At 41.3% G+C, this 13,868-nt stretch overlaps 2 protein-coding genes across 2 annotated transcripts in view; one reads left to right on the top strand and one right to left on the bottom strand.

Moving 5' to 3' along the window:
- The window catches only part of garre1 (granule associated Rac and RHOG effector 1), a 34,997-nt gene extending 33,203 nt beyond the window's left edge, over window positions 1–1,794 (bottom strand). Inside the window, exon 1 of the mRNA XM_070959460.1 lies at window positions 1,737–1,794. The gene's annotated coding sequence lies outside the window, so the exon portion shown is untranslated. The remainder of the gene's footprint in view (window positions 1–1,736) is intronic.
- Window positions 1,795–3,796: 2,002 nt separating this feature from the next.
- Window positions 3,797–12,938, top strand: gpib (glucose-6-phosphate isomerase b). The gene is made up of 18 exons (XM_070960221.1): window positions 3,797–3,953; window positions 4,247–4,337; window positions 4,651–4,719; window positions 5,374–5,493; window positions 5,618–5,701; window positions 5,839–5,985; window positions 6,531–6,602; window positions 6,687–6,731; window positions 6,821–6,874; window positions 7,501–7,561; window positions 8,042–8,085; window positions 8,193–8,345; window positions 8,615–8,744; window positions 8,876–8,952; window positions 10,093–10,221; window positions 10,481–10,556; window positions 11,413–11,479; window positions 12,477–12,938. Exons 1-18 carry the CDS (start codon window positions 3,835–3,837, stop codon window positions 12,598–12,600), a joined length of 1,662 nt encoding a protein of 553 aa, XP_070816322.1. The 5' UTR covers window positions 3,797–3,834; the 3' UTR covers window positions 12,601–12,938.
- Window positions 12,939–13,868: the final 930 nt, after the last annotated feature.

Here is a 13,868-nt window from a genome sequence, read left to right as displayed (position 1 = left end):
CATGAGCAACCACCTGACTCTACATGATCAAACCCTATGCGGAGCTAAATGATCACTTCTACTTTGATTTCTACACTCCAGCAACCAAAACAGGAAGCACTTTCCAAATGGTGTCAAAACACGGATCCCTGGCTAGACCGTAGATGTCTACACCGCTCCAGAGAAGTGGGGCAACGTTATTTATTAATGCAATTCCAGATACCTCCTCTGCATGGGGGAGACTATATAAAGCCACGTTTATAAAGTCACCCAGCTTGTCTAAGTTACTTTTCTTCTGCTCGCAAAGTGTGACCATTTACAATCAGTCTGTTGAAATGGATGACAAAAATAGTCCAAGCATCCAGTGGCCATTTCTGGACAGTTTTTATGGTTTTTTTTTTCGGAATTACAACTCCTCTGTGGCAGTACTGCTGCTCCCCGTACGTTATCAAATACAGCACGGCTCCACTCGTGAGAGGGGATATTAATTCAACAGAGGCACACTGCTAGTTTTAGTGCACCTTTGCTGAAAACGGACTAGTTGGTTAGTTTTGTACTTGCTCGGGTATCATTTTAAACCCAGATCACTATTTAGCAGGAAGGTGTAACAGAATCCCCGCAAGCGCAGTTAGCCGGTTTCATCGAAACTCTCCGGGATGACATGGGCCAAGTCATGAGAACATTATGTCGCAGCTAATAATACGGCCTTTTAACGCCCTAAACACAGAGTCGCCGGAAAGGCTTCCGCGGCAGCAGCGCATCAACACACCAAACACAAGAAAAGCGAGTGACGCGAGAACCCCACGGCGTGCACAGACGGTACAGAGCCGGTACCCCGCGTCCGCTGCCGTGCCGACTGTGACACTCGCCCACTGGCAGCACAAAATCAGACGCTCGCTTGTTAGCTTGCAAGCTAGTGCACTTTCCTCGAAGCCTGTCCATACTGTCAGTCTAACGTCGACCGCGGACACGGGTTACACTGCTACAAGAGTAAATTCCGCCTTTGTCGTTCGTTTATTGTCGTTAACGTCAACCCACATTCAATTTTGTGCGATGGGCGATTAACGTTACGGACTGCAGCGCGTAACGTTAACTCACAACCAAGAACGCCCAGGTCCATTATCGGACATGCAGTCAAACCAGGTCGTTGCTCAAGTAAAGCTCATTAACTAACTCGTCTGTCTTACCTGCATTGCCACGTTTATCTGTTGTCAAGATCGATCAAATCTGAAGGCTCGCCCATGGCTATACGTCAGTGGCAATGAAAACAGAAACAACCGATACCGCCAAATGCTCCTCCTTCGCTAGCCGAGGCGGATGCGTTTCATCGGCATACACCACATTGGGTTTGTTACCAAAATATCGGTGTATGTTTTGCAAAGAAACGTCCCATTTTTTCAACACTCACTGAAAACGTGTGCCCGACTGCTTATGCGGTCGAATATGTCAATTATGAGGGCAAAACGGAAACAAGCACGTCAAAGTGAGACACGTCCGAAAATGGGCGCATCAGGGTTTCATGGGTTCTAAGCAGGCTAACTACATAGCTAAACGAGCTAACGTTAGCTACCTAGCTAGCTCTCTGCGACACGATTGTCAACGCTGGTGGAAAGCGCGAGCAAATGTAAGTGGCCCAGTGGCACTCCAGTACAGGCCAACAGCAGTCAGTGCCACCGTAACCCAGATAAAACCAAAGAGCTTCAGTAAAACACAAGAAAAATGTTAGTAAAGATTAAGTTAATCACCACATCGCTCACCAGCTCTAGGCATCCACCCTCTTGACAGCGAATCCCCTGTCTGTGTGACCACAATTAAGACCACATCAGTAAAAACTAATGTTTCCGGTAAAACCTTCATAATAAAACCGTTACAGAGAAATGTGTCTCGTATAAGCAGCGTTTGTGAATAAATCACAGCACCAAATGTGGTGTGCCAGCTGGAATTTTACACCTGTTTTCAAATAAAATATGATTGCATTTGCATCTGAGCCATTAATTTAGTGATAAGTATGACAACAAAATTAAAAAAAAAAAAAAAAAAGTTTAAATCAGCATCAGTTTAAGTGTTTAGTGTTATATATATATATATTTGGGTATTAAGTCATAATGTTTACCCTAACTAATCCCTTTGATTATTTTCAGGGTATTTCGTTTGTTAGTGCTTTCTAGTCCTTTATTTTGAAATCCTAATTACAATACTAAGACGGTTGTCATCACCGCAGCTCTTAAATAATATGAAGTGGTGTGGGAGCTGTTATAAATCTGCACTCTAAGAATGACAAAGACTCTGAAAATATTATTATGAGATATTGGTACTAATTTTCATAATTCGCTAAAGTAGTGTGGAATATGCAGCTCATGTCATCAGACAGTATCCACTGTACTTTGCTTGCTATGGTGGTGAAATGGAAATGTGAGTTAATTCTACTGTTGCACGCGTGGGAAATCCCTCTGAAATTCATTGACTGCCTATTGTCTATTTTTTTTTTCTATGTACATTTTTTAAATATGTCAGATTATCTCTTTGTAATACCCACTTTGGCCAAATCGCTTAAACTAATTGCTGTTATTTCTGTTATTTAAACTCTGATTATGCCTTAAAAACAATAAAAAATAATAATAATTGTTCAAGCTTCAGACAAAGCCTTTCTCGCCCTCTAATGTTTGATCCAGAATATTACATCCTGTGCTCCATACTTAGAAGTGCCATCACTTGGGGGCGTTTAGGTCCACAAATTGTTATTAAGTACAACAGTTCGTGGATGCGAAGGATTGCACTGGATATTAGGTACCTTGACTTCAACAATATGTACCTTTACCTAATACATACTATGCATGAAATCTAAAATATACAGCATGCTTCACTGGCACACTAGGACAAAATGAAACTTTAAACACAAAAGACAAAATGTCATATTTTCTAAGCCAGTGTGTTAATAGCTCTGACTCTGCAGGAGAAAAAATGTTTGGAAGCTTTGGGTGACATTTTTGTTAAGCGAGAACTGAACACAAGGTGTAAATCTATAAAACTTTTTAAAGATAGTTTTTATTGTGTTGAAAAAAAAACACAGAACATACAGTTATATGAAAGAATGCAAAATACCAAATTATAACACACAATGTGGTGCAGTATAGTTCCATACAATATAGGAACTTTAGTTTTGGTCCATACAAACACATAAAAAAAGACCACTTGTATTCATTAGTGAACACCTAAATAAGTTAATTGCTTCAATTTGAAGACAAACGAGGAGGGAGAAAATGTGGATGTCAATCTTATATTCCTTAAATGTTGCATATATGAAGAAATAACTTTAAATGTATGTAATAACTAACTGTCAGATTGCAAATGAATGACTAATAATACATAATATGATAAATAATAATAATAAATTGTTACTTATAGTTAGATATTGTACATTTTTAATTACTATTATTGACTTTCATGCATATCAATGTATCTATTTACACACAACACATACTGTATATATGTATTAATGTGTTTTGTAATGACTATTTCTAATGTGAACAGCTTATGTATGAATTTCAGAAGTATTTACAATGAGTGCAACCGCAGAATTAACTGCAATGCAGTCTGTACTGTCCCATGATTTGAGCAGTACATTGAACTACACGTCACTCTGTTGCTGTACTGATGACATTCCCCTGCCAACATGCACTGTAACCTTGCAGAGGTGCGACATGCACGAGCTCTGAATATGGTGTGTCTCATGTAGGAGGGGCAAGTGTGGATTTGGACTGGACGCCCTTCAAAAAGCTTTCCCTCTGACCTGCTCGGTCCCACTCAGCCAGGCTAGTTGAGCACAGTGGAGCAAGGGAAGGCCCTCTGGACATCATGGGACTCACACAGGACCCCAACTTCCAAAAGCTGCAGGACTGGTACACAGCCCACGCCCTGAACCTCAACATGAGGCATATGTTTGAGGCTGACAAGGAGAGATTCAACAAGCTCAGGTATATATCTGTCCAAATCCATCCAACACTACTTTTATTGGTATGCACACTATCGCTGAACAGGAAGCAGATATTTTGTGCATATATATTATTAGCATGATTACATAATCACATGATAATGCTCTGATGGATTCCTCCTGTACAACTGTGTAGCTTCATTACATAATATGGAAAACTAGATGTCAATCCACCACTTGACCACACAATCATACTGTTTGTTTGAATATTGTACATTCAGAAAATGTTTCAGTCTCTGCTGCTCTCATCACTGATGTCTTTCTGTGTTCTCACAGCCTAACACTGAAAACTGAGGATGGAGACATTCTTCTGGATTACTCCAAGAATCTAATCACTGATGAAGTCATGAAGATGTTGGTTGATCTGGTAATTTCATTTCTGTCTTGATCGTCCGTGGCTTTTTAAATACTGAAGTAGATCTGCTTATCAGCTCCCTGATAACACAATTTGATTAAGAGCCAATGAGGGCAGCTGTACAGTGGAAATCCCATCAGTCATTGTTGCAAGCTGCAAGTGGTATTCATCTGATATCAGCTCCATCATGAGACAAACTGTTTTATGTACGCATGTATTAATGTATTGATTGGAGGCATTCGTCATCAATTTTATTCATGACCATAATCTATCATTTCATTACTGACCTTTACATTTTGGATGTTTGTCTACGTCTCTAATGAAGGCCAAGTCAAGAGGCATCGAAGCAGCCAGAGAGAAGATGTTCACTGGAGAGAAGATCAACTTCACTGAGGTGCTCATTGTTACCGCATGTCAGCTCTAACTTGATTTATGGCAGTGTTTAACTCTTAAAATTTATGCTGGTGCGGTGAAACAGCCACTGACACAACATTTACACCATGTGGCACAATGACTTTTTGACATATTAAAACATCCATCCATTTTCTCTCCCACCTATCCCTTTCGGGGTTGCTGGGGGGGCTGGAGCCTATCCCAGCTGTCAACGGGCGAGAGACAGGGTACACCCCGGACTGGTCACCATCCGATCGCAGGGCAACACACAAGACAAACAACCATTCACACTCTCACATAGGGGCAATTTTAGAGTCACCAATTAACCTAACGAGCATGTTTTTGGTCTGTGGAAGGAAACCAGAGTACCCGGAGAGAACCCACGTATGCACGGGAAGAACATGCAAACTTCACACAGAAGCCCGGGGATCGAACTGGCGACCTTGTTGCTCTGAGGCATGCGCACTACCTGCTGCTCCACCGTGCCACCCTTATTAAAACATGAACACTGAATATAGTGAAAGCAACAGCTGGATAATCTTTAACCCCCTGATCACTAACAGTATAAGGAGCCAGCAGTAAAGTTTGATGCCACAATGCTGAGCGAGTGTACGTGTGTCTGTGTGTTTTATTTCCTGGTGCTATGGATATGAAGGGCCGTGCTGTGCTCCATGTGGCTTTGAGGAACCGCTCCAACACTCCCATCATGGTTGCAGGCAAGGATGTGATGCCAGACGTCAACAAAGTTCTTGAGAAGATGAAGGGCTTCTGTCATGTGAGTGAACCAACAGAAAAATGCAAAATTACAAAGCTTTTGCACTGGAGTTTCACAGTGTAACTTTAGTAAACCTGCACATGAAAGTTTGATGTAGTTATCAGCGTTGTTGCATCTATTGCAGAGAGTTCGAAGCGGTGAGTGGAAGGGCTACACAGGAAAGGCCATCACAGATGTTGTCAATGTTGGCATCGGAGGATCTGACCTTGTGAGTAAAATCTATGGAAATATGTATTTCAGATGAATGTTAGTGCAAAAATTTTAATGAAGCATCCTTTTACAGTGAGTTGTCCAGTACAGCCACAGTCTTATCCGAACTTGAACTTGAATTGATTTGAATTGCAGGGCCCCTTGATGGTGACTGAGGCCCTGAAGCCTTACTCAAAGGGTGGACCGCGTGTGTGGTTTGTGTCAAATATTGATGGGACACACATTGCCAAGACCCTGGCACAGCTGAACGCTGAGACAACCCTCTTCATCATTGCATCCAAGGTAGCTGGTTCACACGAAGCAGAGTCTTGAAACTGGACCAGATTAACATCTCACGTCTGACAAAAAGCACCTTCTAATTCAGATTTCTGTTTTCAGTTTGTACAAAATCTTTCTTGGATGGACCAGTAAATTCAGTTTCACTTCACGCAGATGAATCAGTTGGTGGCACACACCATGTGATGCTCCTTCCAGAGAGTTGAGCCAATGTTACATCAATTGATATTTATGTCTGAATGTCTTTCATGTCAGCCTTCCAGCATTGGCACAAGTGATGTGGAAAGAAAGCTAAAAGATTAACAGTTATTCAAAAATACTGGACTTTTGGGTTACCAAAAATTTGGGTTACCTCAAATACAGTGGTCGATATCTTAAAGCACAGATGACAATGTAATTCCTTAGTTTTCTGGTCTTTACTGATGTGTCGTGTTAGAATGACGATCTGTAGTTCCTCTTTTGCAGGCAGATCTATATCATTTGTTTAGCTGCATTATACATCAGTACTTTGTTACTTATGTATGTCTCTCTGGGTAATTCTCCCTTGAAAGACATTCACCACCCAAGAGACCATAACCAACGCTGAGTCGGCCAAAGCATGGTTCCTTGAACATGCCAAAGATGTGAGTATGCAGCTCCCTCAGCAGCAGTGACAGCAGCATTTTATTAGTTGATACTCTTCAATCATATCTTCTCTGTTTCTGCAGAAAGCTGCTGTAGCCAAGCACTTTGTGGCTCTTTCTACAAATGGAGTAAGTCCCAAATCACTATCTACATGTTAAACCATCTCTGTCCAGACATTTGATGCTGACTGTTTTGCTTTTCTCTGTCTCCCCTTCAGCCCAAAGTGAAGGACTTTGGCATTGACACAGAGAACATGTTTGAGTTCTGGGATGTGAGTGCTCCATAAGGCTTAAAGCAAACTGCATGCAGCAGGTCCTGTCTTCATCCACAGAGGGCTGTAGGCAGCAGCTATAAATAAGCTAGACTTTTGACCTGTGAAGTAGGTGGGACAAACACTCTGGCCAGCAGCTGCTGGGTAATCAGAAGCCTCCACTCTTCAGACTCAGTTATTATTGGTAGCGACCTTCTCTCTTGCAGAGGTTACTGTAAAGGCTGGGTTGCATCAAAGGTCAGGAGGCTGCCTTTAGTTACATTGTTGGTATTTAAAGGGTAACGGCTATAATATTTTTTCTATGTCATAGAAAAAATGTCTGCCTGTGTTTGACACTCATTACATGTAAACAGTATACAATGTTTTCTGTCTCTAAGAGAGAGAACAAACTTGACCAATGGGACAGGACGTTATTGCTTATTCATGATATAAATAGCCTAAGTGTAGAGGTAGCACAATACAAAATACTGTATGTGGCTCGTGCTTCATTAAATTAATTTTCCTCTCGTAGCACCGTCTGCTGTATACAAAATTTCTTTCTCTTTCATTAAAATCCATATTTTGCAAAGGCATTTTATATGAGGCATAGATGTACGTTCAGTATTTTGTTTATTTTCTTCTTTTAGTGGGTTGGTGGTCGATTCTCCTTGTGGTCAGCGATTGGAATGGCCATCGCCCTGCATATTGGTATGTACAGTGAAAACACACATTTTTGCATTCTTTTACAGTAATGCAATACTAAATAAATTAAGTCCACTATTTTTTGAATCCGCAAATGTCTGACTGGCTCCTCCCAGTGGTACAATCAGAAAAGACACATTGGCAGACAGTAAAGCGCACATCACCCCTCCAGTTTCAAAGATGCTCCAGTTTGAACAGGCGACAGCCATGCCAGCCGTTCATGGTAACCTCTTTATTATCTGTTGTGATATGTCAGCCTGGACCAAAGCGGTGGACAATCTTAGTGTTGAACACTCGAAAAGCCACATCACTACCATGGTTAAAAATTCTACACACATTGCCTTGAATGTTTAAGAATTTGTCTTGCTGATGGTAAGGAGACATCAAAAATACAACTGTTCAACTGTTTTGGGGTTTTTTTGTTTTTTTTTTACAAAAATTGATTCAGTCAGTTAACTTCTCTGTCTCACCTCCTCTGCTCATCAGGCTTCGACAACTTTGAAAAGCTTCTTTCAGGAGCTCATTGGATGGTGGGTACTTCTCCTACACCTTCCACTCTCCACCTCTGTAATGTAGAAGAGAGGACAGAATGTACAGAGCACACAAATGTAAATTAGCATCGCTCTATGCACTGCAGGACAACCACTTCCGCACCGCTCCTCTGGATAAGAACGCTCCTGTCCTGCTGGCTCTGCTGGGCATCTGGTACATCAACTTCTTCCACGCTGAGACCCATGCCATGCTGCCCTACGACCAGTACATGCACCGCTTCACTGCCTACTTCCAACAGGTCTGCCTCACAGGTTTCTGGAGAATGTCCAATGGAATTCATATTCATATTAATAAATAAGTTACTTAAAAAATATTTTAAATTTGCTAGGCTCCTCCATCTTTCACTGTGACTAAAGAGAGAATGACTGTGGATACAATTATATTATGCATGGTGATATAAGCACAGAGTGACAAAGCAAAGAGCAACAATGTGTCTGTGGTAATAGTCCACAGCCATCAGAGAGGATTTAATGCATGTGACAGTTCTGATAAGTGTTTGTTATCCAGGGTGACATGGAGTCAAATGGAAAATATATCACTAATCATGGAGCACGTGTAAACTACCACACTGGGCCAATTGTGTGGGGAGAGCCAGGAACCAATGGACAGCATGCCTTCTACCAGCTCATCCATCAAGGTAACATCACCAAAGATCCTCATTCAATCACAGAAACATACACTGTTGTAGCAGTGCTAGCCGGTTAGCTTCATGCTACGAGTTTGTGGGGTACTTGAGTCACTAATGCAGTCCAACTGTGTCCAACTCAGGAACACGCATGGTGCCTTCTGACTTCCTGATCCCATCTCAGTCACAGCATCCCATCAGAGACAACCTGCACCACAAGGTATCACTGTGTCAGAAGACGATTCATTTACGCAGTGCATTGAATGGGTAGAGACCAGCAGTGTGGTCAAGAGCATGTATGCTGATATGATGAGAGTATCGTCACTGAAATGATGGTTTTTGATTCCTTGTTGTAGGGAAGTTTGTTTAATCAACTATTTATTGACTTAAAAAAAAGTTTTATTACAGTTTTATTACATATTATACATTAGTTGCGTGCTTTTCCTCTGCAGTGGATCTTCTTATTGATCCGTTTCACTCAAATATCAAATCTGCAGAATCTGAGGAATCTCAGTATCACCTTTGATCAGCATGTGACTTTTGACCAACATGTGACTAAGCTAGTTCAGTCAAAGTAATGCAAAGTAATGTCACAAAAATCAGATGTATGTTGTCTTCTTCAGATCTTGAACTATTGATTCACATTCAGTTTCTGCTGCCTTGATTATTGTAATTCCCTCTACATGTCTCAGTCAAGCTGCTCTAAACCATTTACAGTTAGTTCACAATGCAGCTGCCAGGCTATTGACTAGATCTAGCCGACGGTCTCACATTATACTTGTTCTTGCTTCCCTCCACTGGCTAACTATAAAATTCAGAGTAGATCCTGTTTGTTACCTACACAGCTCTGCATGACTTTGCCCAAGTTACATTTCTCCTTGTCCCGTATTCCACTTCTCGACCACTGCGATCCTCTAATCTCAGCCTTTTATCCATCCCTCGCTCCAACAGCAAAACAAAAGGTGATTGTTCCTTTGCTGTTTTAGCCCCAACCCTCTGGAATCATCTTGCGCCATCGATCAGATTAGCTGAATCTGACTGTTTCATGTAGCTTCTAAAAACACATTTTTATAGGCAAGCCTTTTTTTTTTTTATGGATCTACTCTCTGTGGTTTGTTTGTGTTGTTTTTGTATTCTGGTCTGTCTCTCATTGTGCTGTGTTTTATATATATTGCATATTTACCTTATTCATTCTTTCGTGCATGAAAAGCACTGTGTAACTGTGTGTTTCAAAAAGTGCAATATAAATAAAACATTACTTATGCACTGGCTTGCCAGACTGACATCTACAGTATATCACTCGCTGGAAAACATGCTGTACTGCACTGTGTTGAAGTTTGTGTGTTTTATGTGGCTGTAGATCCTGCTGGCCAACTTCTTGGCCCAGACAGAGGCTCTGATGATGGGTAAGACCACAGAGGAGGCCAGGAGAGAGCTGGAGGCCGGCGGCCTCAGTGGAGAGGCTCTGGAGAAAATCCTGCCACACAAAGTAAGTGGAATCAAGGAAAAAAATGACAATAGAGAATGAACACCTGGCACTCAAGCAGCTCTCATAAAAGTGACAATAAACTTGAACTTCAATTTGAAGAAAGGCAGTAAGTGCCAGGACCAGAGTAAGAAAACATTGGTGGTAGACCCCTCAGTGACCATAAATAAACACAGCTATCCAAACCTTATTGACAGCATTAATAATGGTGGCATACACAAAGAGGTCGGTATTTTCAAATATGTCTCCTTGTCTGCATCAGGTATTCCAAGGAAACAGGCCAACCAACTCAATCATCTTCAAGAAACTAACCCCGTACACACTTGGAGCACTTATAGGTGAGAGCAAACTGTGCTTCTATTGACCTACAGCCACTGATATAAAAAAATAAGTCTGTTATTGTTAGTGGTTGTGGAGGTGGTTTTATATTGCTTACTGTATTTGGATCTATTCTAGCTCAAAGAATCTATATGAAAGTCACAATAAAAACACTTTCAGAAATACTGTAATGCACATACATATTACATATAGACATGATTATGGATACCTGCGTACTCACTCAGTTATAAATATTCACAGTTAAGAGCACATTTCACATCCATCCATGCATACATCTAAATGAATACACACGTAATGACAGCACAGTAATATGAATGTTGACAGCCACAGTTTGAACTTACATTTCAGTTGATATTACACATTTAATCCTTTGTAATACATAATGATTTGAATCTGTACTTCTTATGCTGACTTTTTGTTTATGTCACACTAATAGCAGTTTGTCCTTACTGCTTTTTGGCTTTAAACTGTGGTCCAGACAGGGTGATTGCACACATGTTTCACAACCACGGGCCATGGCAAGGCCATTATGTTGTGCAACTCACTCACTTCTCTTTCAATCATTATAAGATCATTCTTACTGCAATCTCCATCTCTCCGAATAATCTGTTTTTATGTCTCTGAGTTGCATCAGCCCACACTGTACAGTAATAGCTGATAGGACCATACATTATAGACTGTGAGATAAACCTTCAAGAATATCTTTGGATAGATAGCAGATAGATAGTAACAGCAATGAATCCCACATTGGCAGATTCTTGAAACAGCCAAAGTGCTACAGTATGCAGCTTCTTTGTGTTACCTCTAAAATCCCACAGTTTATTCTGTTAATGATCATTCTGTCTTGTTTTACAGCGATGTATGAGCACAAGATCTTCATCCAGGGTGTAATGTGGGAGATCAACAGTTTTGACCAGTGGGGGTGAGACCATTTTTACTGTACATGTTCTATACACTACATGTACACAGCTGATAAACTACTGGCTCTATGAAGAAGCTTTCACTTCTTAACCTGCTAACAAGCAGCAGCCTGCCATCAGTACGTACGTATGCTGTTCAGCCAAGATTTGTTCAAACCCACAGAACTCAATTTTAAATTCTAATGCAGTTTCCAAAGTTTCCAAAAATATTACATATGTCAGGTTGAATTTGTGTGTGTGTGTGTGTGTGTGTGTGTGTGTGTGTGTGTGTGTGTGTGTGTGTGTGTGTGTGTGTGTGTGTGTGTGTGTGTGTGTGCGTATGTGTGACCAGGTATTCATCATGTTGTTGGGACAAAAATCTGTTTACACAGTCACATTGTGGGGACTGACCTCCCTTATGGGGACAAAATGCAGGTCCCCTTAATGTAAATCATTAAATTTTAGGGTGCAGACTGAGGATAGGGTTACGGGTTAGGTAAGGTTAGGTAAGGTTAGGTTAGGCACAGGGTTAGGAACAGGCAAATAGTGGTTATGGTTATGGTTAGGGTAAGGCTCCAGGAAATTAATGTAAGTCTATGTAATGTCCCCACAAGTGATATAAACACAACATACGTGTGTGTGTGTGTGTGTGTGTGTGTGTGTGTGTGTGTGTGTGTGTGTGTGTGTGTGTGTGTGTGTGTGTAATGATCCATAAGCCATCTAGAATATTTCCATCAGATGCAAACATGGAGTCTTTGGTATGAATATTTCACTCAGCATAACTTCAGTGAAGAGTTACAACAAACACACACAGAATATGTTTGTGATAATATAGATAAATATAATGTTTTTTAAGACATCACAGGGGAATACTGGATGTTAAAAGATGAAACAATTTGAGACAATTAGGACATATGACATATGAAACCCTCCACTTGTTCCTCGATCATCCACGACACAGTGATTCTGTCATTTCTCTTCTGTTTGTGTCTGCTCTCCTTCCCCCCTCTGTGCTATTAGAGTCGAACTAGGCAAACAGCTCGCAAAGAAGATCGAGCCTGAGCTCAAGGACACTGCAGAGGTCCACTCCCACGACTCCTCCACCAACGGACTCATCAACTTCCTCAAGAAGAACTTTGCCTGAGTCGAGTCACCCCAAAACAACTTCCACTTTTACTCCATATCATTATCCATCTAATCAGCTCATGAGCTGCACTGACAGGAGACTCGCAGCAGCTGGTCACTCCCACGCAGTCGAGCTGAGGCACTCTATGTTTGTACCCACATTATGAATATCGTGACTGTCTACAGTGCTGTCTTTTCTGTCTGTTCGTTCACCATCGTGAGGGGAGAACGCTTTTTGTATTGAGTGTTGTGGAAGGCACTGTCACAGGAAATGTAGTTTCTGTCTTAAATATCTTTGCACAATGTCACTTTCAGTGTCAGTCATACATGGCCTAATGTAAAAAATAAACACACAAGCACGGCAGATGTTCTTCATGCTCCTGTCTTGATGTGCCTTCTCTCTCCCCAATGAGCTTGTGTAAGCAACACGTCACTAGATGGCATCAGCGTGCTAGATTTAATCACTGGGAGGAATCAGCCACCCAGTCATCCACCATTTATTCAGTGGAACAAAGGGTCAAAGGTCAGTGCATCTGCACTGTTCCTCCCCACAAATCCCCAGACTCCAACAGCATCCATTTACAGAGAAAAACAAACAGCTGGACAAAACAGCATCTGGACTGCAGGCCAGACCTCACTGGCATTATATCTAAACAAAATGAAACTCCATTTGTTGAATGTTTCAGTGCCCGGTGCCAAATGTGGCTGTGAATTTCTCCTACAAACACAAAATCATGTACAATAATGGTTCAAGAGACACGGTCATGCACAAGATATCATGTGACAGTATTAACCACAACACACCGAACAAAATATATTTCAGGATGTTTCCTTCTCCTCATACTTGCTGCTGGGTACAATTACAGAGTGTGCATGAGGACAAACAGAAAGTTAAAAAAAAGCCCAGACCCCCAGACACTGCTGGGTTTTCAATGCTGTTGCCAGGCAACAATACTTTACTTCAAATCTAACTTGTCCTTTTTATCTTCGGCTCTGAAACGAGATACAGAAGAAAGTGAGTTTGACTGAGGATAGAAAACCCTCCTTGTTGTCATTTTCAGCATGTTGCAAACTATTAGTGGAGGGATCTTCAGTGTCTAATAGAAATATGATTTTTTTTTTACACGTTTTTGATTATTCCAGAGAACGTGACACATTGTTGCAAATGTTGTCACATCTGAATGAAACTCATTTGTCGAGGAGTGTCAGCTGAGTCATGGATACACACAGCTACCTGTAGCCCACTGCTGAGTGATGACTCTGCTCCAGACAATATGAGCAATAGGC

The sequence above is a fragment of the Chaetodon trifascialis genome, chromosome 1 (genome assembly GCF_039877785.1).
Source record: "Chaetodon trifascialis isolate fChaTrf1 chromosome 1, fChaTrf1.hap1, whole genome shotgun sequence".
In the NCBI taxonomy this organism is placed as follows: Eukaryota; Metazoa; Chordata; class Actinopteri; order Chaetodontiformes; family Chaetodontidae; genus Chaetodon; species Chaetodon trifascialis.
The sequence above is the reverse complement of the archived record's forward strand: the minus strand, read 5'-3'. Positions and strand labels throughout refer to the sequence as shown.

Bases quoted from the DNA above. Each gene is read 5' to 3' on its own strand.
- gpib (XM_070960221.1), top strand. From the start codon at position 3,835: ATGGGACTCACACAGGACCCCAACTTCCAAAAGCTGCAGGACTGGTAC. The intron at 5,986-6,530 runs GTAGCTGGTTCA...CTCCCTTGAAAG, and splicing joins TCTTCATCATTGCATCCAAG to ACATTCACCACCCAAGAGAC. The intron at 8,346-8,614 runs GTCTGCCTCACA...TTTGTTATCCAG, and splicing joins TCACTGCCTACTTCCAACAG to GGTGACATGGAGTCAAATGG.